Source organism: Erinaceus europaeus, chromosome 14 (assembly GCF_950295315.1).
Source record: "Erinaceus europaeus chromosome 14, mEriEur2.1, whole genome shotgun sequence".
Taxonomy (NCBI): domain Eukaryota; kingdom Metazoa; phylum Chordata; class Mammalia; order Eulipotyphla; family Erinaceidae; genus Erinaceus; species Erinaceus europaeus.
Genome location: NC_080175.1, coordinates 6,401,947 through 6,429,035, shown reverse-complemented (window position 1 = coordinate 6,429,035; position 27,089 = coordinate 6,401,947). Strand labels below are relative to the sequence as shown.

Genomic DNA, 27,089 nt, shown 5'->3' with positions numbered 1-27,089 from the left:
TATTTCTTTAATATTTACTTAACATGGATTTACAAATTGTAAGATTTCAGAGGTGAAGTTCCACACACACACACACACACACACACACACATACACACGGTGCAAGTAGGTTTATGATTCACTGCGCGCGTCATCAAAGTTCCCTTTAATATATATCCACTAGAGTTTTCACAGAATCTAAGAGATCGTGTACTCTTTCTTCCTGTTCTTTTTTCTTTTTCTGTTTTGAAAACTTATTTGCTTTAGTTATCTATATGGTTGTGAAAGCATCTGACAGTTGTTTCTCCCCTTTTTATTTCACTAAGCGCAATCACCTCCAAGCCCATCCATTATGTCCCCAAGGCGACAGTGCCATCTTTATTGACTGCTGAGTAATGGTGCACGGAAGACGTATGTCCTACAGCCTTGTGGGCCGGCCATCTGTCAGCGGGCACCTAGGCTGACTCCACATTTTTACTATTGTGAACAGTCGTCAACACACTCATGCCTTTGTCCTTTCAAATCAGTGTTTGTGTTGGCTGGTAAGACAACTCTGGCGAGAAGGCTGCCTCCTCGGCCAGGCTTCACTCAGCCCAGGTTCACGCTGGGTCCTAGGCACTGGAGGAAGCCTCGGTGCTGTCAGGTCTTTTTCCCTCTCTGACTCTCACTTTTGACCTGAATATGGCAGTCCAAAGTGGTGACGCCACAACAATAACAAAAATAAATAAATACGTCAGCTGATTTGTGATTTCATGGCCTTTGGATATACGCCTAGAAGTAGCACTGCTGCATCACATGGCATTTCCGTTTCATTTGTTTAAGGGCTCCTCCTACCCCTGTAGCTCTCAATTTTCAAAATGCTGTGGAGACTGCTCCCTACTGGATCGTCTTGGCCAAGTCTGACTTGGAAGAGAACTTCAGGAATCTTTCAGCCTCTGATATATAATCCCTTTTATTTACCTATGTCTAACTGAAGACAGCTGTAGGTGGTGCCGCACCAGCTGGGATTCTGACTTAGGAACATCAATAAGAAGCCGAGCTGAGCTGGCAAGGGAGTGCCCGTCAGCAGCTCAGAGCCACACGGAGTCAGGACGATAGTGGAAACAGGCTGCCTTGACGAGGTGATAAAAACCCTTTTCCCATAAAGCTTAATGAGCTCGATTAGTCTTCAGCTTACAGGAATGTAAAAGGGTCAGACCCACAGAGAGGAGTAACTGACTCTCCACACATGGCTCCATTCAAATGACAGCAGATCAGATTACTGATGTAATTACTAGAACCTGACAATTTCAGAAGATTCATGCGGTAGTTAGCTGCTCAGGACTCCAAACAAAAGGGACATGGTTCCTTCAGACTGGCCGTTGTGGGCCGGATGGGAAGTAAAGTTTCCTGCCTTTCTAGTGGTACATCTCAAGGACCTTATTATCCCAGCCAGAATTATTTTTCTTTTGTGCAAAACTAGAGAAGGCGACTGGGTATTTACCATTATCTGTAATTCTTCTCCAGTGAAAGCACACGGGAACTGGCAGAAGCAAACATTCAGAAACTCCTTCCAGGTTCTTCTGGTCTTGGCTTTGCTTTGGCCTTCAGGCTCTGCGTGAAGGCAGAGGCCCAGAATCCTGAGCTTAGTGCCGTCGGGCACCTCCATTAACTATGCCGCCAGGTGGTCCCTGTAAGATCCTAAGCCAGAACGTACTGACAGGGAGCCCTCCAAGTATTTTTCCCCCAAATACTCCAATTTAAAAAACAACATTTTTTTTTCTTCTACCTTATGTCTATAAGCCCTAGCCGGGGTGGGGGGAGGGGGGGGTGTTGGGGAGAGGAGAGATCAATTCAGACAAGGTAAAACACAAATTCAGATCACCAAGTGCAAAAAGGCAGATCAGACAGAAAAATGACAGATACTGTCACTAATGCTGATGGTGGCAATTTCCATTTTCTTTTTTTTTTAATATTTATTTATTCTTTTGTTCTTTTTTTAAATATTTATTTATTCTCTCCTTGTTTTATTGTTGTAGTTATTATTGTTGTTACTGATGCCCTGGTTGCTGGATAGGACAGAGAGAAATGGAGAGAGGAGGGGGAGACAGAGAGGGAGAGAGACCACCTGTGAAGCGACTCCCCTGCAGGTGGGGAGCCGGGGGCTCGAACCGGGAACCTTACGCGAGTCGTTGCACACAAGGTTAAGTTTTTAAAAACATATTTGCTGCCACTTGTACTATACAAAAGAAAATAGGACATTTCCTTAATGATTCTTACCAAACATTAAGTATAATAACCTTCATTATACTTTACCCCAAATACCTTTTCATTATCTTCGTTTTCATAAACAAGACTAAGGATTGGCTTTTTTGGGTTTTTTTAAAAAGTCAAATCTAGTCTGTCCATCTTTCCCTCTGTGAAACTTCCCATCCAGTCTTTCATGCTTTTAGAAAGTGTGCCTTCGGATGAAGGGTAGAGGGGACCGTCTCTACTCGTCTTCCAGCTTCTTATGACTTGCTTTCTATTTGTACTGCTCTTATATCAAACTTTAAGAATCCCAGGTGACAAGCATGGTACTTAAGTCTGTTACACATGATCTCCCTGTATTTAAATAGCCCTCAGTGTCTTACTAGTGGGGCATCTAAGTCTCTCTCATTTCTCAGTCGAGAACCCTTCCATACATAACACCCCCCACAGAAAACACAGCCGGCCCTGAGCGGCACTGGTCTCCCCATCAGCCTGCCCTGGCTGCCATTCACGCTGGTCACCAGGAGTATTCAGCATGCCAGGCTGAGCTGCACCACACGACAACAACAATGAAGAAATTGAGGCAGTCGGGCGGTGGCGCAGTGGGTTAAGCGCATGTGGCGCAAAGCGTAAGGGCTGGCATAAGGATCCTGGTTCAAGCCCCCGGCTCCCCACCTGCAGGGGAGTCGCTTCACAGGCAGTGAAGCAGGTCTGCAGGTGTCTCTCTTTCTCTCCCCCTCCTCTCTCCATTTCTCTCTCTGTCCTATCCAACAACAATAACAACAATAACCAACAATAAGGGCAACAAAAATAAAGAAAGAAATTGATATGATCATCGTCTTATTCAGGCAGGAATGGAGACCACTGCCTTCATGTGGAGAGGTGACATCTAAGCTCAAACGGAAGAGGATGATGATGTGACCAAGTTGAGAACCAGAGTTATTCTCCCTAACGGGAACTAAACAACAGAAGCAAAGGGGGAACAGGTAGCAAGTATGCGTTCGGCTCAAGTACAGCCTCCTAGGAGGATACGGGGACTGTGAGGATGTCAACAGGTGCCAACCGCTCCCAGCCTGGCAGGACGGCTCACCCGGAAAGGTGCCTGCCCTGCCACGCACACTGCCCCGTGCAAACCCAGGCTTTTGTGGCCCTGGGGGCAGCACTTTCTGTGCTGTGGTTTCTGGACCTTTCTCTTTCAATCTGAAACACAAGTTGACGTAGAGCAATGAAGTCCTGGCAGTGGAAAACCAACCACCACCACCACCAACTTGCTCCCAAACCTCCTTGGAGACAGGAGTCACTATCGGCGTTAGACGCAGGACCGATCCAGCTCTGCAAGGTGTGCTCTGCCCAGTGTTATGCGGCTCATGCCAAGTGAAGACAGAGCTTAAGCTCAACGCTTTCTGGGTCCAGTCGTCCCTGCACACCCCCGCTGCCTCCCACTTCTCTCTCCTTTCTCCATAGCCCCTCCAAGTCACTCCCTATCAGCACAGCCCGTAAAGATATTGAATTTTCTGAACTTCCGGCAGCTTTTTTTTTTTTTTTTTTTTTGCAGTTTTGCCGCTGGGTCCCCAGTGCCCGTGTTGTAAGCGCAGCGCAGTAAAAGGTTAGGTCCTTTGCTGTCCCCTGACCAATTTACGGTTTTCACATGACCTCTCCCACCAGATGAAACTTCGTGATGACAGTCTCTGTCTGTGACTTCTCCAGCTGTCTGTCCTTCAGGGCCAGGACAGTTTATAAAGGATGAGGACGTCACGCGGTCATGGTAGCCGCAGAGAAACAATACTGCTTCTTATAGGGGGACTGATCTCGCTCTACTCGTTACACAGAAAAGAGACTTGAGAGGAAAGAGACAGTGACCTGCTCTGAGGTGAGGAGCCTTGTAACTTACAGGAATGACTGCCATGAATCCCCCCCAAAGTCTCCATTCATCTCAGCACCACTGCTGAAGATTCTATGTGTCACAACAAAATGACCTCTCCTAAAGCATCAGAGAATTGCTTTGTGGGACTATGTGAAAGCTTGGTAGAGCTTAGAGGAGCTCTCCCATCCCTGGATGGAGGTCTGGAAAGACACCCCACTTGTTAGCCTCTCTCTTCATAGAGATAAGCCAAGAGGGAGAAAGTCTCCCAGACTCAGTTTCCCCTTGTAAGACTCTCAAGCCCACAGAAATCTCACAGTTTCTCCCTGCTAGCAGCAAGCCACATGGCTGCCTGCTTTAAGGTTCATTTACTCAAAGTTCACCTCACCTTCTGATCACAAAGGAGAACACACCTTATCACACACTCCTAACAGTGCCCTTTGATGTCCTTAATGTCCATCAAGCCTTGTTTATCCTCTCTCTATCTCACCTTAACTGGTTTAACCCCTTCTCTTCTCTCAAATGTCTCTGGGTAATTAAATGCCTGCATCAGGAGACTAATACCTTTATGTATCTGCATCAGTTCTTGTCATACCAGGCCCCTACCATAGGGGCAAGCTGACCTTAACGAAACCTGTAATTTCTGACGTATTTGAAGAATGTCCTTTGTTTAAATCTCTATATAAAGCCAAGCCCACCCCCGAATAAATGGAGAGTGTTCGTATCAGAATCCTCCGCGAGTCTCTTTCTTTATCACGTAGTCTCTTGAGCTAGTGATGAGTCTCGGTAAGCTTACCTTCCCAGCTGAGAGTCACCCCACGTGAGCCCCAGCAATGCTTGACCAGAGACACCAATGGTGGCATCCCACCAGCACTTAGCCTCAGTGTTAAGTGAGTGAGCACTTACCTCCAAAGGTGAGTTGCAAAGGAATCTTGTGAACTGCAGAGTTGAATTTGAACAGAATCAAGTCCATCCAGTAAATGAGCAGGGGGGAAAAAAAAAAACGGGGAAAAAGTTACTACATGATTTTTAAATAACGGCATCTAAAAAAATAAAAGTCTACAAAATATATTAAATTAATTCCCTCGGAGTAATGTTCAAGCTAGCCTACAGGTCTCGAGCATTTGAATGATGTTAAATATTTTAAGTGATATAAAAGTATCCAAAAAGCAACATTAGTCCTGAAAATTTTTGCTTTTCGGAGTTTATCTCACAGTCCCCATATAACAACATATGTTCTAAGAATAAGTTTAAAGCCGAGAGAAAGAAGGAGAGAGAGTGAGAGAGGGGGAGGACTGGCAAGGCTGTTCAAGTGGGAGCAGACCTGCTCTGCTTTGCATATAACCCAGGCTCAAGCCCCGCCCCACCCCCAGAGAACTTGGGGGAAGTTTCAGCGCTGTGGTGTCTCTCTGGGTCTCTGTTTATCTAGCTGGAAAAGTGTGTCCACAGCAGTGAAGCCCCAGTAACTACAACAGCAAGGAAGAGAAATAAAATGAAGAGCAAAAGAGGGAGCTGAGTGAGAGTGAAAGGGGGAGTTACTCCTCCACAGTTCAGTGCCTGGGTGGCTGCACGCTTTCCACAGCTGTGTTTCTCTTCTCTTCCCCTTCCTCTCTGATACACACAGAGGCAGACGTTGCCATAAGCTACCTGTTTCTCAGAACTTCAACCAATCTGACGGAAGAGTGAAGGAGTGAGAGAGCCGACTGAGCTCTGAGCTGAGGACGGCCACACAGCCTCAGGCATACTCATGGTGGAGACTCACAGTGTTTTCTGAGATGTTACTTACAAAGTCAATGTCTCAAATCCTTTGAGATTTACTGTAATAATAAAATACCACAGTCTGTACGATAAACTCTTGACCTTTTTAAATACAGATGAGCTGCTAGAAGTTGCAGTGGCCGGCCTGTTGGCAGCCACTCCGACTTCCTCTCCGTGACAAACAAAGCTAGCTAGCTAGCTCTCATAGGGAATATAAAGAATTCAATTCGTTTTTACAAGCACACACTGAAATACTTCTCAATGAAATCACATTATGTCTGACTTCCTTCAAATCACTTGGGGAATCAGGAAAGCAAATATAAGTCAAAGATATAACCAGTACAGGCCACATCCACACAACTAACAACATCTAGATGCAAAATGAAAAAAAAACAAAAGCACAGGCTACAGACTGTACTTAATGTAAGGATCAATAGTTAACTATTTAGAGAACCTGCTGAAAGTACAAGTTACACCAAAATTACTTTTTCCCTTTATGATAATAGAATCATTTTTATATATGCCACCTTTGTGATCGTAGATTCTTTTTACAGGACTCTATTTTTTTTTTACATGAAATAATCCCTAAGTTTCCTACGGGTAGTAAAAAGTGCTAGCTGAAAGATTAGCCATTTCTAACAGTGGGAGAAAAACAAACAAATGAGGTTTTATTTTAAAATGAAAACATTGCTGCTACTTTTCTCCAGCCTGTGCACGCTGACTGCCTTAACTTAAGTATTGCTGGTTCAGCAGTAATCGGCATATCACTCAGGAAAGAGCTTAGTTACTTTTATGTGACTTCTAAAGAGGAGTCTATGAAATGCTTTCCAAGAAAATGGCTGTCTCCTTGAAGCTCCAGCAATTTATAGACACCTCCACCATGCGTTTCTCTCACATTCCTATCATGGCTTTTTCAAAATAGACCTCAAAATTCCAGCCCAGTTTAAAGCTGCCAAAACATGAGATACATAAACAAAGGTTCTTAGTGCCCAAAGCATTAAAAAAAAAGAAAGAAAAAGAAAAAAGAAAAACAGACTAACAAATCACAAGGCATACATTCACTCTCCCAGCCAAAGGACATAAAAAAAGACTCCCAGAAGGCTGCTTCTTGATCAGTGTAGCAGAAAAATCTACTTCTATGTCCTTTCAGTGATCACACAGTAAGTTCTTTCATAGCAAACCAGGTCTATACTCAGGACAAATGGAAATTGTTTGAAAAAGAATACTAATACAAAAAGAAAAGTGCCATAATATATATATATTATGGGCTGAAATTGACAGAAGAAACGAATTCCTTTTAATGAACACCAATGATCAGTAGAGAAAAATAGCTCAATTTTAGCCATGTGACTCTAAACTAGCGCTAAGTATCAACTATAATAAAAAAAAATCACCGACAGTCACAGTCAGTAGCCTACAATTATCACTGTCCTAGTGTGGTCATACTAACATGGCTATCCCAAAAATTATTCAGTGGGTATAGTTAGGAAACAGGTCTGAAAAAGACAGTACTCCAGATATCTAGACATAATGTTGAGAAAATAAAAAAAATTTTTCTTCTCAAATGTTTTCTTTTGCAGGCAGGGAAACATTTCATCATAAAAAAATAATAATTGGGAGTCGGGCAGTATCACAGCGGGTTAAACACAGGTGGCACAAAGTGCAAGGACCAGCGTAAGGATTCCGGTTCGAGCCCCCGGCTCCCCACCTGCAGGGGGCTCCCTTCCCAGGTGGTGAAGCAGGTCTGCAGGTGTCTGTCTTTCTCTCCCCCTCTGTCTTCCCCTCCTCTCTCCATTTCTCTCTGTCCTATCCGACAACAATGACATCAGTAACAACAACAATAATAACTACAACAAGGGTAACAAAAGGGAATAAGTAAATAAACATTAAAAAAACTTAAAATCATAATAATAAAGCAACTGGAAGCAAATACAGCTTCAGAGCTACAGTAACTCTCCCCCTCTCTGTGAGAGCCATTCTAGAGCATTGAAGCCCGAGACCACAAAAAATAAAAGAAAGCGAAAGAGGCCTAAAAACCTACCTAATACCTAACACTCATGTTTAAAGTCATCAATGGGATGCATTGGATCGACCTCCTCGTGGTACATCCCGTGAGTCCCCATTCATTGGGGAAACTGACGATCCTTCCTAGCCAACTGAATCCACATGGATCCCAGTCACTTTTAAAGCCAGCAACAAGCAGCTCCTGACAGCTTTCAAGCTGACGCTGTTGACTGGCTACGGAAGAAGGGCAAACGCTAGAAGAAGAAAGTCATCAATAGAATGAAAGTTTATTATTATTTTTTAATTTTTTATTATTCTTGTTTACTTATGGCATAGAGATAGCCAGAAATTAAGTGGAAGGGAGAGATAAAAACGGAGAGAGACAGAAAGACATCTGCAGCACTACTTCACCCCTGCAGTGGAGACCGGGGGCTTGAACCCAGGTCCTTGTGCACTGTAACACATGCGCTTAACCAGGTGCGCCACCACCCGGCCCCTTATTATTTTTTAAAATTTTGCTTTTTGTCCCTTTTGTTGCCCTTGTTTTGTTGTTGTAGTTACGATTGTTGCTGTTATTGATGTCGTCGTTATTGGATAGGACAGAGAGAAATGGAGAGAGGAGGGGAAGACAGAGAGGGGCAGAGAAAGACAGACACCCGCAGACCTGCTTCACCGCCTGTGAAGCGACTCCCCTGCAGGTGGGGATCCGGGGGCTCGAACCGGGATCCTTACACCGGTCCTTGCACTTTGCGCCACCTGCACTTAACCTGCTGCGCTACAGCCTGAGCCCCCACGATGAAAATTTAATCTGTGCTGAACATGGAATCAAGAGTAAGGTTTGAGATCTAAACCTGTTTTCTCATTTTAGTGGGGGCTAAAGTGGGCATGTTTGGGTCATTCCTGGTTACGCTCCTACTAGCAATGATGCAGTGACTGTCTCTTTTGATTAGACCCAGAATCTAGCACAAGATAGTCTAGAGAGTCTACCACACTAAGCTCGGAGCCTTAGGGCCAAGAGACAGCTCGCTCGTACCACAAAGACTTTGCTATGTGGGAGGACCCAGGCTCAGTATTCCCTCTCTTTCCAGCAGGGTTACATAGCAAAATGGTTATGCAAAGAGACTCTCATGCCTGAGGTTCCACTATTCTCTCTCTCTCTAAATCTCTCTCTTTCCCTCTCTGTCTACTTCAACTTCATTTACTCTAGTGTTCTCCAAAGTTACATGACCAGGAAGTTTTTTGTTTATTTGGTCTTTAAATTGATATAGTATCTTAACATGGACACACACAATTTTTCCCCCAAGAACCTCATTCTAGGAAACAATGACCCCTGCTGGCTCCGACTCACTTTCCTCAGTCCTGTACATTACGCAGATGCTGACTGAAACGCTCAACATGGCTGTGCTCCTACCTGACACCAGACTCCTCCACACCCAGCGATAGCCCTCAGGGGGGTCCTTCCAAGACTTAGCACTTTTGCCAGATAAATGGGCTAGTGCTCACGCCATGAAAGGAAATGTAGTGAAATGCCTCTTGGAAAGGGGTCTGCTGTCTCCCCAATAGCAGCATGATGCACAGAGCAAACTGTGAGGGCTTCTCTCTCCACGCTGACGACAGTCTGCCAGCACACGTCCTGCCGAGGGATTACTACACTGTGCCTTCTTGCCTTGCACTGCCCAGTTGTTGAGAGCAGCAAAGATCTGGGCTGAATGAAGTCAGTTACCAACACCAAACTCATGAATCCATTATAACAGTAGGTTTTGTGCATGTCTGAACTTACTAAAAATTACTTGATCTCTCACTGTTTCACTTGTGAGTACGGTCTCAGTTCTGGTGTTTGTTTCTAATTTCTACTAACACGTGGAGTATAAAATAAAGAAACAAAGTAAATGAACACACGAGACATAACCCCTTGACGCTGACAACAGAATTCTACTTAGCTCAGAGGGGTTGAAAGCAACAGAAGGGGGGTCCGGTGAGCTATCAGAATGGTGGCGGGCACTGTACCGCGCATATGAACAAGCGTGAGCCTGCGCTACTCAACACACACAGTCTTTTAAACCAAGTTCATTTAAAAAGTAGAGTGACATCAACTTGCTGAACAAAACTGGAAGTTCACGCCAACCATATGGACCTATAAAGCCAAATAAGAATGTAGCTTGAAATGATATATTCAAAAAACATGTACTCACAAGATTTTGCTTTCAGGCAGGGCCAGCAGTAAATAAAATGCTCATCAAAAGGGCTCCCATCAAAACACAGGGAAAATGGGGGGCTGGGTGTGGCACACCTGGTTGAGCATACACATTACCATGTGTGAGGACCCAGGTTCAAGCCCCCCGTCCCCACCTGAAGGGGGAAGGTTTCACAAGTGGTGAAGTAGTGTTACAGATGTCTCTCTGTCTTTCTCCCTCTCTATCACCCCCTTCCCTCTTGATTTCTGGCTGTCTCTACCTAAATAAATAAAAAGATAATTAAGTAAAACAAAAACCAAAAAAAAAATAAAAAAGGAAGGTCTTGGCAAAGTCGCCTAAAGAAGCATCCAATAAAGACTGGGGCTGGCAAAATAGTTCACTTGGACAGTGCACTGCTCTGATGTGTGAGACTCAGGTTCGAGCCTGGGCACCACTGAAGTGAAGGAAGTGCCGTGGTCTCTCTCACTCTCTCCAAGAAAGAAAGAGGAGGGAGAGGAGAGGAAAGGAGAGAAAAGAGAGAGAGGGAGGAGAGAGGAGAGGAAGGAAAGACAGGCTCAAGTGCTCTAATAATAATAATGATGAAATAAAGTAACATCACTATCTACCCATTGGAAAGGCAGAAATTGGGAGTCAGGTAGTAGTGCAGCAGGTTAAGCACACAGGTGGTGTAAGGATCCCGGTTCGAGCCCCCGGCTCCCCACCTGCAGGGGAGTCACTTCACAGGCGGTGAAGCAGGTCTGCAGGTGTCTTTCTCTCCCCCTCTCTGTCTTCCCCTCCTCTCTCCATTTCTCTCTGTCCTATCCAACAACAATGACAACAATAACAACTACAACAATAAAACAATAAGGTCGACAAAAGAGCATAAATTAATAATTTTTTTTTAAAAAAAGGCATAAATTCAAGTATCTGACACTGCACGGCACTGTGAGGCTGTGGGACCAGAAGTTTCAGGTGGTGTGACCTATGGAAAGCTGGTAGTATCTACAAAAGTCATGCTGACTCTCCTCAAACAGCCATACTTCCAGCGGTACATCCAAGACAGGTTAAGCGGTCGTGACTCAAAGGCACACAGGAGTGCTCACTGCCGCTCTGTTCAGAACTGGCAAGCACTAGGAACAGTCAGTCCGCTGTGTCTCTAGTGACAACACAGATTCACTGAAATACAGCCGTTCCAGGAGAAATCACACCACCGAAAACCACCACCACGCATGTACAGCGGGGACAAAATCAAGCAGAAGGTGAAGTAGAGAGAAGATGCTGCATGGCCACATCTGCCTGGCTCGCGGCAGCAGCAAGTCGGGGCGAGGTGACACCTGTCGGATGGGAAGTTTCCTCTCGGCAGGCCACGGGCTGACAGCGGAGAGACGGGAAAGGATGCCCGCATGCGCCTGAACAGAAGGGCTCTCGCTTAATCTGAGAGGCGGTTTTAGAGAGAGACTCCCCATACTAACGACCAACAAGGTGCAGCGTGCTTTACTGTACATCAAACAGAATGATCTCACTCACAAAGGACAGTGTGGGGGACATCAGGTGACACACACGTGGCTTCCTGCACCGAAACAAAGGACTTTGGGGGAGGAGGGGTAAGGGCAGGATGAAGGGGCTCTGGGGAGCTGGTGTGGCTGCCAGACAGCAATCGAAGAGAAGTGAGAGGCTGTGCCTGTGTGTTAAGGACCAGACCAGAAACCGCTAAGCCCCCGAGAGAATCGTGCTGTTAGCACAGCGCACTGCATGCCGTCCACTGGCTGTCACCCTCCCGCTCCAGCGTGCAATGTCTGAGGACAGCCACCCACTTTTCTGTCTCGTTTACTACGCTGCTTCCCCAGAGTCTCAAACGCCTTGTCTGGCATAGAGCAGAAACCTGATCAGTATTTGCTGCCAGGGTCTGAGAGGCAACCCAGTGGTGGAGCACAGAGCTGGTGTGGTTCTGAGTTGGGTTCCTGGCACCAACCATGCCAGATGGATGCTCTGGTTCTCTTATTTTTTTTTTGCCTCCAGGGTTATTGCTGGGGCTCAGTGCCTGCACCATGAATCCATTGCTCCTGGAGGCCATTTTCACCCCCTTTTGTTGCCCTTGCTGTTGTAGCCTTGTTGTGGTTACTACTGTTATTGTTGATGTTGTTTGTTGTTGGGTAGGGCAGAGAGAAATGGAGAGAGGAAAGGAAGACAGAGAGCGGGAAAGACAGACACCTGCAGACCCGCTTCACCGCCTGTGAAGTGACTCCCCTACAGGTGGGGAGCCAGGGGCTCGAACCCGGATCCTTACGCCGGTCCTTATACCACATGCGCTTAACCCGCTGCACTACCACCCGACCCCCTCTCTCTCCTTTTTTAACATTTTATTTTTATGTTACTGAGAGAAAGACAGAGATACAGAGATGGACACCAGAGCCCTGCTCGGCTCTGGCTGATGGTGGTGCTAGGGACTGAACCTGGGACCGCAAAGCCATAGGCATGAAAGTCTTTTGCAGAGCCATTATGCTGTCTCTTCAGATTTCTGGTTCTCTTTTTTGTGCTCTCTCTCTCTCTCTCTCTCTCTCTCTCTCTCATTATCATCATCATCACTAAATCTCCATGGTACATATCTGCCCAATAATTTTTAGCACTTAGATTAGTCATATTTTGGCATTTTTGCAAACCTATGACAGGCCACTTTTTGAGTATTTCCAAAGCGCATTTTATTTCTTAGCTGAAATGTGTGACTGGCCAAGTCTTAGTCGCCAAGGGTCCCCACAGCGCCTGCAGTATGCTAGGAATTCAATGTTTACACGACTGACTGAACAGGAGAACCATCTACCCCCCTCTCCAGGAGAACGACGCACGGCAGCACTGTCAGCAGCAGATGTGGGGCTCTTTCTCGCATGACAGTCATGGAAAAGCTGGCTGCCGCCTCGGAGGAGGAGGAGTGCAGTGGCTTCTGGATCGTGCACACAGCCACCTGAACGTCCCTGGCACAGGGAATGAACTGCCGCAGAAGGAACACAAACTCCCCTTGTTTAGCCCAGCATCCATCGGCCATACTGTCCACTTGTAAAGCTGAAGCCTCCTGAGCCCCAGACTCCGTCCCGGGAGCTCTGCACACACCACTAGACTGTACTGCCCTCCTCGGAGGTGAGTTTCCCAACACTCTCGGGAAACTAAGAGCAGCTTTCACTTGTTACAGGAGGACAGCTGTCGGGAGCGCTCGACCGCATGTGCGTTTCCCGCTTGCTCTGCCTCACAGGTTTCAAGAACGCCCCTCTTCCTGAGTAGTTCCCCATTTGGCGGCCTGGGAGAGCTCTCTCTCCAGCTGGTTGCTCACAAGTCACCTCAGTCGCTCCCTCGCTCGTCAGTGTTCAAGGGGGCATCTCCTGACTCAGGTAGAGCAGCTTTACAAGCTGAAAGATCAGGGTTGGGGGGAGACAGCATAGTGGTTCTGCAAAGAGGCTCTCATGCCTGAAGCTCCCAAGTTGCAAGTTCAATCCCCCGCAATGCCGTAAGCCAGAGCTGAGCAGCGATCTGCAAGACCAGCATGGAGTTAAGCTAATTTAGCAAAAGGAAAGAACTACGAAAGAAGCCTACAATCAGCTTTAAAAAATAAAAGGCAACCACAGTTCCTTCCTTGTCTCCAGCTCTGAGTACAGCCATTAAGAAATACACATACAGGGAGTCAGGCGGTAGCACAGCAGGTTAAGTGCAAGTGAAGCAAAGTGCAAGGACGGGCGTGAGGATCCCGATTCGAGTCCCCGGCTCCCCACCTGCAGGGGAGTCGCTTCACAGGAGGTGAAGCAGGTCTGCAGGTGTCTCTCTTTCTCTCCCCCTCTCTGTCTTCCCTCCTCTCTCCATTTCTCTGTCCTATCCAACAACAACAACAATATAACTACAACAATAAAACAAGAGCAACAAAAGGGAATAAATACTTTTTTAAAAAAAGAAACACTTAGAAAAAAAAATAAATACACATACAACTCCTCCCTGAATGGCACCTTTTACAGGCTTCATCCTGTTTAATACTGACAGGATTGTGAAGGCTGAAGCTCCCTGCAGATAAACTGAGTGGTTTTGAGTGTTATTACTTCTGTTCCTTTGGTGGGACATGTTTAATTCAATGTGAAAGTTTAACACATGTGAATATATACATAAAATGGAAAAATGAAACTACTAGGAAACATACGATCTTATTTACAAAAGCTCAGTGGGTAGACCAGTAGTATCACTTATTTTTCCTCAACCTCAGTATCACTCCGGAATTAATTTTTACCAGAGCACTGCTCAGCTCTGGCTTCTGGTGGTGCTGGGGACTGAACTTAGGACCCGGGAGTCTCAGTTATCAAAGGCCTTTTGCAGAACCATCATGCTGTCTCCGCAGCCTTCTCACCTGGTTCCTAATTGGTTAGCACCGTCCACATCCAAGCAGCCAAGATTTAATCAAGGCTTAGTGAGTATGGCCTTATATAGCTGTTGTATTATTCTCTGCCAGGCCCCTTGTTGAAAAAACGGGGAAGCCAGGTGCGGGGCGGTGGTTCATTTAATTGAGTGCACGCACCACAATGCACAAAGACCTGGGTTCAAGGCCCCGGTCCACACCCGCAGGGGGGAAGCTTCACAAGTGGTGAAGCAGTGTTGTAGGTGTCTCTCTTTTTCCCTCTCAATTTCTGTCTCTATCCAATAAATAAATGAATAAAATATTTAAAAAATAAATAGAAATCGGGGAGTCGGGCTGTAGCTCAGCGGGTTAAGCGCAGGTGGCGCAAAGCACAAGGACGGGCATAAGGATCCCGGTTTGAACCCCGGCTCCCCACCTGCAGGGGAGTCGCTTCACAGGCGGTAAAGCAGGTCTGCAGGTGTCTATCTTTCTCTCCTCCTCTCTGTCTTCCCCATCTCTCTCCATTTCTCTCTGTCCTATCCAACAACGACAACAACAATAATAACTATAACAATAAAACAACAAGGGCAACAAAAGGGAATAAATAAAATAAATAAAATAAAATAAAGAAGATACTGGGTAATGTGATGATAACATTAACTATCCAGTGTCTTTAAAAAAAATTATAAAAAAAAAAAAATAGAAATCAGGGAACCTGAAGTGAACAACACCGGAGCGACCAGGAAGTACGTGAAGCCGGCACCCAGGGGGCAGTGTCTGAGGGCACACCGTCGCCCTGGGTGCTGCTCGGCCATGCCTCAACACTGTTCTTATGCCAGATGCAGGCCAGTGCAAACCCAGCAAGCACTGACTGGCACTGCCGGGGGCATTCTGAGACCACTGAACCCATGCCATGTGCCACGTGGCCTGTCTACTCTCAGACAGGCAGTTAATCAAGAATCAACATCTATTTCCTGGCCGACACCCCATGGAACACCTAGCATTCCATTCCGTTGTCTCATTCCTTAGTTTTCTGGAAAACACACATGTACATATTAACTCTAATAGTTATTATTATACTTGTATTAAGCTCTGCCTTAACCAGGAGTCAATTATCAAGCGGACACCTAGGGATGCCAGACATTCAAAGCCAAGACAAGGCCCCAGAAGAAAACAATGCAGGTTAAAATGAGGGCCGAAGAGGCGTTCCTAATGCCTGCACCCCAGCGCACAGGAGCTCCCTCAAACTCCTTTTCCAGTCATCTGGTCATTATTTTAAAGATGTATTTGGGAAAGACCTTATGTTTTAAATGATCTTAGCAATGAAAATATTTGGTATCTGGGAAATTTTCTTTTTTTTCTTTTTTGCCTCCAGGGTCATCAGGCTCAGTGCTGGCACTACGAATCCACTGCTCCCGGTGGCCTTTTTTTTTTTTTTTAATTAAAAAAATTTTTTTTCTTAAGATTTTATTTATTTTCCCTTTTGTTGGCCTTGTTGTTTTTTTACTGTTGTAGTTATTATTGCTGTTATTGATGTCATCGTTGTTGGATAGGACAGAGAGAAATGGAGAGAGGAGGGGAAGACAGAGGGGGGAAAGAAAGACAGACACCTGCAGACCTGCTTTACCGCCTGTGAAGCGACTCCCCTGCATGTGGGGAGCCGGGGGCTCGAACCGGGATCCTTATGCTGGTCCTTGCGCTTTGTGCCACATGTGCTTAACCCGCTGCGCTACCGCAAATCCATACAATCTCACAGGGCTGGAGAGACCGCTCTGTGGGTAGAGTGTATGCCTACACAGAGTCCAGGTTTCAGCTCTGGGACCACACTAGAGGCGGAGGGACAGAGGAAGTTTGGGTGCTGCAGTCTATGTCTCTGTCTTTCTGTATTACTATCCTAGCTGACAAGCTGCCCTAACAAGGTGAAATTATATACATGTAAGGCTCTGGCTAGAGGGTAAGGCTGGGGGCGGATGCCTACCCAATCAGTAAGGATGGACCTTTGGGTCTTGAATGGCATCATGATTGCATGATTTGTCTTTGGAAATAATAACCAAAAGAACCTTTAAGGGAAAATGTTTCCCAGGCAAGTCCTAATTCCGCCCCTTGCTATCTCTCCCAAGTTAATATTATGCTGGGAGTACAATTACTTACAGTAAGTGGATGGTGTGAAAAGCTCTGGTAATTGAACTGCTATTAATTAAAAACGCCCTGCCTCAACCTGATGGCAGGTTGCTGTATAAAAGTGCCCTGGCTTAGGGGCTACTCACAGAAAGCTGATTGTTGACTGAAGGATACAAACAGCTCAAATAAAACACAAATAAACCCCCTATCTTATTCAAATCAATTAATTCTGGACTTGAAATTGTTTCAAGATGCTTGTGTTTTGTGGTCACTCAAATCACTGATTCCATGTGCCCATACGTGGCTTGTCTGGGTTCCTGCAAAACTGGAGGGAAGTGTCGATCTGAACTACTGACGAGCTTTCCAAATATAAGCTATCTGGTTCATCTACATGGAATAACGCTACTAAAGAGGGAAGGATAAAAGTTAAAAACTTCTGCAGATTAAGTTCTAGGAAATGCACAGATTTTAAAGAGCAGCCATTCATAATGACTATATTGAAAGCCTCTGTGCAAATGGCTTCTACCAAACTAGAAAAGCATCTGTTCACACATCTGTTCACACTGCACAGGTCATGACAACAGTCTCCACATCCCACACTGGCAGAGCCCAGGACACCCTAGAAGAGCACATTTAAGCTGGCCGAGAGCACCACCTGCTGGACGGACGGGGCAATAACCCAGGTGATCTTCCCCTTCTCTGTACCTTGTCCTCCATTCAATCACACCCTTCCCAGAAGGGACCCTTTCCCACCCACAGAAATGCAGGTCACCTCATCTTTGGGTCTCTCCTTCCCAGAAGGGACCCTTTCCCACCCACAGAAATGCAGGTCACCTCATCTTTGGGTCTCTCCTAGGAAGTTCTCTGAAAAAAAATAAGGAAACAATGCTTTTCTTTCTTCAGGGCACTTAAAAAAAATTTTTTCCCTTTGACTTTTGTTGAGGATTGAACATGGGGCCTTAAAGACTCAGGCATGGCATTGCACCAAAGTCAAAGACTCTAGGGAGGTTGGGGGGGGGGGGGAATACAGGTCCAAAAAGGATGACAGAGAATCTAGTGGGGGGTGTATTGTTATGTGGAAAACTGAGAAATGTTAATGCACGTACAAACTGTTGTATTTACTGTCGAATGTAAAACATTAATTCCCCCAACAAAGAAAATTTTAAAATAAAAATAAAAAAAAACAAAAAAAAAACTCTGAGGTGGGGAGGAGGGTTCAGGATTTGGAACACGATGGCAAAGGAGGATCTAGTGGGGGTTGAATTGTTATGTGGGAAACTGAGAAATGTTACACATGTACAAACGACTATTTTACTTTACTGTTGACTGTAAACCATTAATTCCCCAACAACAAAATAAAAAGCAAAACAAAAAAAGACTAAGGCATGAAAGTCTTTCCATAACCACTATGCTATCTCTCCAACCCTAGACCATTTTTTCATTGAGAGAGAGAGGGAGAGGGAGGGAGGGAGAAACCACAGCGTGGGGCTGGGTGGTGGTGCACCTGGGTGAGCGCACGTTACAATGTGCAAGGACCCAGGTTCAAGCCCCTGGTCCCCAGCTACGGGGGGAAAGTTTTGTGAGTGGTGAAGCAGGGTTGCAAGTGTCCCTCTCCTCTTTCCTTCTCGAGATCACCCCCTTCCTTCTCAATTTCTGGCAGTCTCCATCCAATAAATAAATAAAGGTAATTTAAAATATTGTAATAATAAAAAAAAAAGAAACCACAATACCACATCTTCACCCAGTCCTCAGCATCCCCCACCAAATGGTGCCAGGACTTACCCACTGTTCCTGTGGCATTTCCCCTCCCCTTACTTCTTTCTTTTTCTTTCTTTCTTTTTTTTTGCCTCCAGGGTGATCACTGGGGCTCAGTGCCTGCACTATGAATCCACTGCTCCTAGAGGCCAGTTTCTCGACTTCTATATTGGATAGGACAGAGAGAAATCGAGAGAAAGACACCTGCACACCTGCTTCACCCCTTGTGAAGAGACCCCCCCTCCCGCTGCAGGTGGGGAGCCGGGGGCTCAACCCGGAATCCCTGTGCTTAACTGGACGTGCTGCCAACCAGCCCCGCTTCTTTTTCTTTCTTTTTTATTTTTTATAAAGAATGAGAGACAAGAGAGAAGGACAGACACCTGCAGCACTGCTCCACCACTCCTGAAGCTCCCCTGTTACCAGTGATAGCGGGTACACTCTGCTGGCTAGGCTCCCGTGTGACCCGCCCACGTTGAGTGCACATACTCCAGACAGATGCAGAGGAATCACAGATGAGCCAGGGCTGCTTCTCAGTCCTTGGGAAAGGTCTTGCAAGGACCCTCAAAACACCTTTTAACCTAAAATTTCTTTTATAACAGGGTTTACTGACTTTTTTAAAGTTTTAGAAAGATTTCTTTTTTTCTTAAAGAGAATAAGCATTAACACTGTGAATGTCACAATAATCTACAAGGAAAAACTATCCTGAACTTAATCCAACTGAGCACCTGTGGCCCCGGGTGACATCTCACTAGCTTTGCCCATGGATTCAGTGCATGTCCTCGGCAATTTGTGGGAAGCCAGAGAGTGGCCTGAGGGCTGACAAACACACCTCCCAGGTGGTTGGCCATCTTCAGTTTGCCTCCTTATGTTTTCCTGTTACTAATTCCTGAGTGTGTGACATAGGACAGGAAGAACTGAAGCACAGAGGGGGAGGAGAGTGAGGCCCGAGAGAGGAGAGGGGGAGGAGAGTGAGGGGGAGGAGAGTGAGGCTCCTTTCTAGCTAGGCAGGGAATGGTATATGCTGATTCTTAGTCAGAAGTTGCTGAAAGCAGGCAGGTGCAGATAAAAAAAAAAAGGCCCTGGAACAAGCCATTCAAAAAGGGCTCTCTCTAGTAGGACCTAGTGGAGGTTGTGCTGTTATACGGAAAGCCGAGAAATGTTATGCATGCACAGACTAGTGTATTTACTGGTGAATGTAAAACATTAATTCCCCAATAAAGAGATTTAAAAAAAAGGGGGGGGGCTCTAGTGACTGGCCCACTTAATAATGGCCCTTTTGGTCAATATTACACAACCTCATCATCTGGGGCCCTAGTTAGGGAATTCTTGGATTCCCACACAAATATGATGGGCCTAGACCTCTAAGGGATCCGACTCTCAACCACCACTGGTCACTTCCATCAGGAATGTCATCATAAGTTGCTCTTGTGGGCCTTCGCAGGACCTTGCCCTCACCAAAAAGCAGCCATGGAGGGACTCCCCAGTCTCCAAAGGGAGGTTGGGGTCTCCTGCCCTGCCACTCGAGGAAGACTGGTCCTGAAATGAGTACAGCCTGCAATGTTCTCAGCTGTGACCATGAGCTGCGAGCTCAGACCAGTAGGGACTCAGCGGCTACACAGGCTCTAGTGAGAAATATAAATATTTATATGGGCCCGGGAGCAGTTGGATCGAGGGAAATAGCTAGTTTTATCCACAGAAAACGTTTCAAGAACAGGAGCTACTCCCTGCCCTGATCCAGCTTTCTAGCCCTTTTCTCTACTCGGACGCCATTCTCGCAGACAATCTTCTTATCCAACTTCAGGCTAGCCACCAAACTCGAGCAAAACTACCATAACTGTGTTCCCCCAGGAACATGCCTAAAATGGACTTCCTGGTTTTCTTCTACCCTAAGATCCCTAATCTCGTCTGCTCTGTTTCGACTTTTTGGTTCCTGCTCATTAACCATTTGTCTCACTTTATGTCCTGCCACCTTCCAGACACCAAGTTTCAGGTGCTGCCATGATGCCATCCTGACTCCTCCGGGCACACGACCTCACCAGTGTGTCCTATAAGCCTCTCCAGAGCTCTCTAGCCCACTAGAGAAAGATAGAAACAGGCTGGGGGGTGTGGGTCAACCTGTCAACACCCACGTCCAGTGGAGAAGCAATCACAGAAGCCAGAACTCCTACCTTCTGCTCCCCAAAGACAACCTTGAGCCAGACTCCCATGGAGAAGAAGTGATAGGAGGAAGAGTAGTAGGAAGAGGATAAAAGGGCTCTGAACTCCAGCTCCATCAGGACCCAGAGAGAGGAGGGAAAGGAGTGAGAACATACAGAGGTATGAGTGGCTTGGAGGGAGGGGAAGAGATGATTGGATAAGGAAGAAAATGGGGCAATTAAGAATAAATGTAGACAGATAGTTGTACAGGTGATGGTTAGCCGTGCCTATAACCTTAGGGGAACTGCGGTGGCTTGCAGTGGGGAGACTGGAGATTCAGAACCCTGGTGATGGGAATGGTGTGGGTTTAAACCGCTGCTGACATGTGATTTTGTAAATCAGTATTAATTGACTGATACAATTTTAAAAATAAAATAAAGGGCTCTCGCCATTCCAATGGGAGGAGAGTCAAGTCAGAGGAGTCACAAGCCAAGGACAGGGGCCTTCCTAGCCAAGCCCTCACACCGGGGCCAGAGGTCACCGGCAACAAAGAAGAGACTACCACGGGGATGCCACCAAACAGCTGCTCTGCACTGGACACTGGACACTGGACACTGGGCAGAGCCTGAGAGAGCCACACAGTGGCCTGCAAGCAAGACCCCGTGTGGGTTTCCTTCCTAGCCTAGACCTTCAATTTGGGGCCAGGCAGGGGCGTGCTCAGGTGACAGCACACATGGCCATACCCAAGGACAGGAGTTCAAGGCCCTACAGGGGTGATGCTTTGTGAGCAGCGAAGCAGGTCTGCAGGTGTCTGTCTCCCTCTCGATCTCCCCATCCCTCTCAATTTCTCTGTCCTGTCAAATAAAATAGAAAGAAAAGGAAAAAGGGGGGGCAGGGCCATCAGGAGCAGTGAATTCACAGTGCCTGCACTGAGTCCCGCCGCTAACTCCGTTGAAAATCACAAAAATAAAAGACTAGACCTTGACTTTTTTTGTGTGTGCCTCTAGAGTTATCGCAGCTCGGTGGTTGCACTACTGGTCCAATGCTCCTGGAGGCCATTTTCTGCATTTTGTTGCCCTTGCTGTTGTTACTGTTATTACACTTGCTGTTATTGTTGGCCAGAACAGACAGAAATTGAGAGGGAAAGGAGAGGCAGAGAGGGAGAGAGATAAGAGAGACACCTTCCCTGCACCCCTGCTTCACCACTCTTTCCCCCTGCAAGTGGGGACCAAGGGCTTGAACCTAGGTCTTCTGCCCTGTAATGTGTGCATTTAATCAGGTGTGCCACCAGTTAGCTCCTTATTCTCTCTCTCTCAATCATTAAATTTCCTAACAAAAACATGTGGTCACAGAGATTCCGTTTGCTAGGGAGTGTTCAGAGCTCGGAATGCATGTTGTCAAGAAGTCTTAGTAACAACAGAGTGGACCCGCTAGTGGGCCTCTCTCTACATGACCTTGCCCTCAATCTGGGTCAACATTGGTAGGGACAGTGTACTTACTCTACCACTCCAGGGAGACGAGGGGTCCTGCAATGACTGCAGCCTGGAATGTTCCTAGTTATGTATGAGCACAGAATGTGAGCTCAGACCTACAGGGATGCAGAGGTCACACAGACTCCTGTGCTGACTGTGGACCCAGGTCACATCGATGGGCTTTACAGATCATATTTACACACTTTTCCCATACTTAGGAGCTACTCTCTTTCCTGATGCAGCTTTCAAGTCCTATTTCCAACTCTGATACCATCTCCCCAGACAATACCCACCTGCATGTTAGCTGTCAGGCTCTGGTCAAAATTAGCAAAAGTCCTGAGCCCTTTGGAATAGACCTAAAATAGACCTACTAACCTTTTCCAAAATGGAGACCCCAAATCTCATCTACGCTATCTATTCTGACCTGTAGGTTCCTGATTATTAAACAATTTGTTCTGCTTAGATCTTAATGCTTCTTCAGCCACCAGGCTGCAGATGCTACCACAATGGCAACCTGAATTCCCTGGGAAGAGGACCTCACCAGTGTACCCAGGAACCCCACCTCCCAAGAGCCCTACCCACTAGGGAAGGATAGAAACAGGCTGGGAGTATGGATCCACTGCCAACACTCAAGTCCAGTGGAGAAGCAATTACAGAAGTCAGACCTTCTACCTTCCGCACCTCATAATGATCCTGGGTCCATGCTCCCAGAGGGATAAAGACTAGGGAAGCTTCCAATGGAGGGGATGGGACACGGAGCTCTGGTGGTGGGAACTGCGTGGACTGTACCCCTCTTATCGCACAGTGTTGTCAGTCATTATTAAAGCAATAAGAAGAAGAAGAAAGAGTAAGAGTCTGACTTACGAAGGACAGTGGCAGGCCCTCACATCCACCTCTCAGCTGTTCAATAAAGGGCGCATAGTAGAGACTCAAAACAAAGTTTTTTCAAAGCATTCCAGTCTCTGGCCACAGAAACTATCCACAATAAGATCCCCCTTGTGAGGGCCAGACACAGCTCCCCCGAGCCATAGAGCACACACTTTCCCAAGTGTGAGGAACCAGGTTCAAGCCCCAGCCACCACCTGGGAGCACCAAGCGTCTGCATGGATCAATTCTGTTTCACAGGTGGTAATGTTGTTGTATTCCCTCTCCTCTCTCTCTCTCTCTCTCTCTCTCTTTGGAACAAAGAAGGGGAGGGGGAAGAGTTCACTGGCAGCACGGGCACAGGTGCACAGCGGAGGCGGAGGCCTCTTCCTAATGGCTTCTCCACGATTTCAGACTCCATCAGGGATGCAGTTCTCACCCGCAGCCCCACGACACAAGCCAGGCACGTGCTGGGCTGGGAGCGCCGTGGGGAAAGGCATCCACTCCCACAGGGCACAGAAAGGCACAGAACCTCTGGAGGGGGTTAGCAATATCCAGGAAGGCCACCTGGAATGAGGCCCTGTGATGCGCTGCCTGAAGCCAGCCCCCAAGTGCGACTACCACCGGCATGCGAGACACAGCGGCAACTTTCTTGTCAGTCCTGCCTGTCGTGGAAGGTTCAAGACAGCTCTACGGTCCGTTGACAGGAGCCTGGGTGAGAGAACTCTGTCTGCTCCCTCAAGAGACAGCAGGGGCTGTGAAAACTGTGGGCTGGCGGTCTCTGGGCGGCTACAAGGGCAATCGATCCCCAGGCTAAGTCTACAGGGAAATAACAAAGGTGCTGAGAAAGAGTATTTTTCACAGAATATTTCTCTAGGGCCAGAGAGATGCCCACTGGGCAGAGCAGGGGCCTTGTCATGGCCACAACCCAAAGTCAAGCCCAGGCCTCATAATCAAGGTGCCATAGCCAGGGCGGGGGGAGCAGATGGGGCAAACTCTGGTGCTTCTGTGACTCTCTCTCCCCTCAGGTCTCCCTGATGCCTGAGAGCGGTGGTGACGCTGTGCATGCCACAAGGACCCTGCTCCACTAGAGGGGAAAAAAAAAGAGGAAAATAAGATTATGTATATATGTTCACTCATCCCTCCCCCCCCCCCCCCCGCAAAAAAAAAAAGATAAGTCAGACACTATTAAAATGGTTACCAGGGAACGGGATGGAAGAAATATGATGTGCTCCGGAGGTGGCACAGTGGGTAAAGCATTAGCCTCTCCAGCATGAGGTGCTGAGTTCAATCCCCAGCAGCACGTGTACCAGAGTGATGTCTGCTTCTTTTTCTCTCTCTCTCCTCCTATCTTTCTCATTAGGAAATAAATAAAAGCTTTTTTAAAAAAAAAGTTTATTTCTTACCTGAGTTTCTCTCTTAACAGGCCTTTGACTTTCCTATCTTTCTTTTTGCCAACCCATCTCCTCTTCCTCTCTCAATTTCTCTTGGTCCTATACAAAAAAATTCAAAGGAGGAGGAGGAGGAGGAGGAGAGGAAGGAAGGAAGGGGGGAAAACATGGCCCCTGGGAGCAGTGAGTTTGCAGTGGCAGTAAAGTCACAGAATCCATGGCATAATAAAGATCTAGGAATATAGACTGCGTTGCTACAGAACTTAATTTCTTTTTTTAAAAAAAATGATGAATATTGTGGTTGAAGGAAAATATTCTTAAGAACACTTAGTATTTACAAGTGACATGTTCTATCATATCCACAACTTCCAAATGCTTCAGACAAAACAGAAGATAAAGCAAGTCTGACAAAGGCGGCATCAGGTCTTGGGTCCTGTGTATGTCCTCCTTCCCTTCAGCTTTTCTGTTCATAAACTTCAACAGTAAAAAAAAAAAAGTCGTGACAGGTGGTGGGGAAGTTACTATTATGAGAAATATTTTAAAACTCTTCTTCTAGAATTGAAATTAAAAATCTAAAATGATGCAACAAGATATAAAATATCCAGAGCCAGATTAGATTCTCATTTTTAAAAACACGGGGGTCACACTGAGTTAAGCACACATAGTGCAAAGCGCAAGAACTGGTGCAAGGATCCTGGTTCAAGTCCCCGGCTCCCCACCTGCAGGGGGGTCGCTTCACAGGCGGTGAAGCAGGTCTGCAGGTATCTATCTTTCTCTCCCCCTGTCTTCCCCTCCTCTCTCCATTTCTGTCTTATCCAGCAGCGATAACAACAGCAACAATAATAACAACATCACAACAACAAAATGGGAAAAAAAGATGGCGACCGGGACCAGTGGTTCAGGCACTGAGCACCAGTGATAACCCTGGAAACAAACAAACAAAAAAGGAAAAAAGAAAGAAAAAATGAGGTACTGGGGATATTCATGAGTCAGTTAGATTTTATGTAGTATGTTTTGCAGAAGAAGCAAGGCTTCCTTTCTAGAGATGCATTCTGAAGAAGCTAAGAGCAAAATGCCATGGTATGTGCAGGAAGTTAAAACGGTACAGAGATACAGTGAACAAGGACAAAGTAGACAGGATTTAATCTAGGTGATGGATACAGAGGGATCAGTCTATTCTTTTTTCGCTCGCCTGTACTCTGATAAAGTCTACAGTGAAGAGAGAAATACAATGTCATCAGTGTCTCCAAGGGTGATGGGGCTACCCAGACCATGACCACAGGCCTGCTTCTCCTGCCATCTAGACGAGCAGAGATCGATTTTAATTACTCTGAGGAGCCCAGGGCACTCACAGATGTGACTAGATAATGGCATTTTCTTTAATATAGCACCAATAAAAATCAGCTAAAATCCTGTGTTTCTATTATACGGAAGAGAGGGTATTTTTTTTATTATATTTATTTATTTATTCCCTTTTGTTGCCCTTGTTGTTTTATTGTTGTAGTTATTGATGCCATCGTTGTTGGACAGGACAGAGAGAAATGGAGAGAGGAGGGGAAGACAGAGAGGGGGAGAGAAAGACAGACACCTGCAGACCTGCTTCACCGCCTGTGAAGTGACTCCCCTGCAGGTGGGGAGCCGGGGGCTCAAACCGGGATCCTTATGCTGGTTGGTCCCTGTGCTTTGCACCACCTGTGCTTAACCCGCTGCGCCCCCGCCCGACTCCCAAGAGAGGGTATTTTTAAGAAACAAAGACCCTCCACTGCTGTGTGAAAACTGTCTCAAACTAAAGACAGATCACAAATGACTGCAGTCCTACCTCATTTATATGCGAATATCTTCGGAGAAACCTGCTGTGTACTTGAATGAATGAGAACCAGAAAACTGGGCTGACTTGTGAAGTCCTGTTCAGCCCTGCTCTCTCCACCTATACGCTACTTTTCTCGAGATGATACTATAAAGGACCCACTTGCTGTTTTAGACATCCGAGTGATCGATGTTTATTTGTCTTCTTGGCAACTCGATCAAGAAATAAGCTACTTTTCAGAGTGTTGAAGCGACTATTTGATGCTTGCCAACAGAACCTAGAAGGGTCTTATGCACTGACACAGTCAGTCAAGGCCTCTGCGTTAGCATGCAGGCTGTTGTTAAAGTGTTTTCTCTAACAAAGAGAGCAAAAAAAAAAAAAAAGAGGTTTTTTGAACTGAACTAAAGTTGTTTAAACTCATAACATTAATCAGACTGCAGTACAGTGAGCTGCTGTGCAGACTCTCGCAAGCGCCTTAGAGGACACGGAGATGTTTTCAAAGGGGGGGGCACCGATGGATCCTCGTGGTCCCTTGAGCCCAGGGACACTGGTCCTCTGCTCACACAGAGAGCAGGAATTACTCTGACGAGAAGCTGGGCTCTTCAACATGAAGCACACTCTGATTCTGGGAAGCAAAGCAATACGTGCCCATCAGATCCTCTCGCTAGCCTGGCCCACGACACAATGTCCCAGCAACGGCAAGAACTTTGAGCTTACCAGAGGGAAGCACTGGCTCCCAATCAAGCTTACTGCCAAAGGGCTTTAATCAACTGCTAAGTTCACCTTTCTTAGAAAAAGATGTAGGGGGTGGGGGGGATGGGACGTGGTGCACTGCGTTAAGTGCACCTAGTAAGTGCAAGGATTCAGGTTCGAGCCACCTGTAGGAGGGGTCACTTTACAAGTGGTGACGCAGGTCTGCAGGTGTCATTCTCTCTATCTTCCTCTCCCCTCTCAATTTCTCTGTGTCCTATGTAAAAAAAAAGAAAGAAAGAAAGAAAAAAAGAAAGAAAGAACAGAAAAGGGAAGGGAAGAAAGAAAGAACAGAAAAAGAAAAGGGAAGGGAGGGGAAGGGAGGGGAGGAGAGGGAAGGGAAGGGAAGAGTGGCTGCCAGGAGCAGTGGATTTGTAGTGTAGACACTGAGCCCCAGAGATAACCCTGGAGGCAAAGAGAGA

The 27,089-nt window shown here is 46.5% G+C and overlaps 1 protein-coding gene across 13 annotated transcripts in view; it reads right to left on the bottom strand.

Moving 5' to 3' along the window:
- Nucleotides 1-27,089, bottom strand: part of ATE1 (arginyltransferase 1) — a 144,967-nt gene that overhangs the window by 86,311 nt on the left and 31,567 nt on the right. For all 13 annotated transcript variants that reach the window (XM_060171147.1, XM_060171157.1, XM_060171153.1 and 10 more), the window contains one exon: nucleotides 4,976-5,008. In XM_060171147.1, coding sequence (XP_060027130.1) covers nucleotides 4,976-5,008 — 33 coding nt within the window. The remainder of the gene's footprint in view (nucleotides 1-4,975; nucleotides 5,009-27,089) is intronic.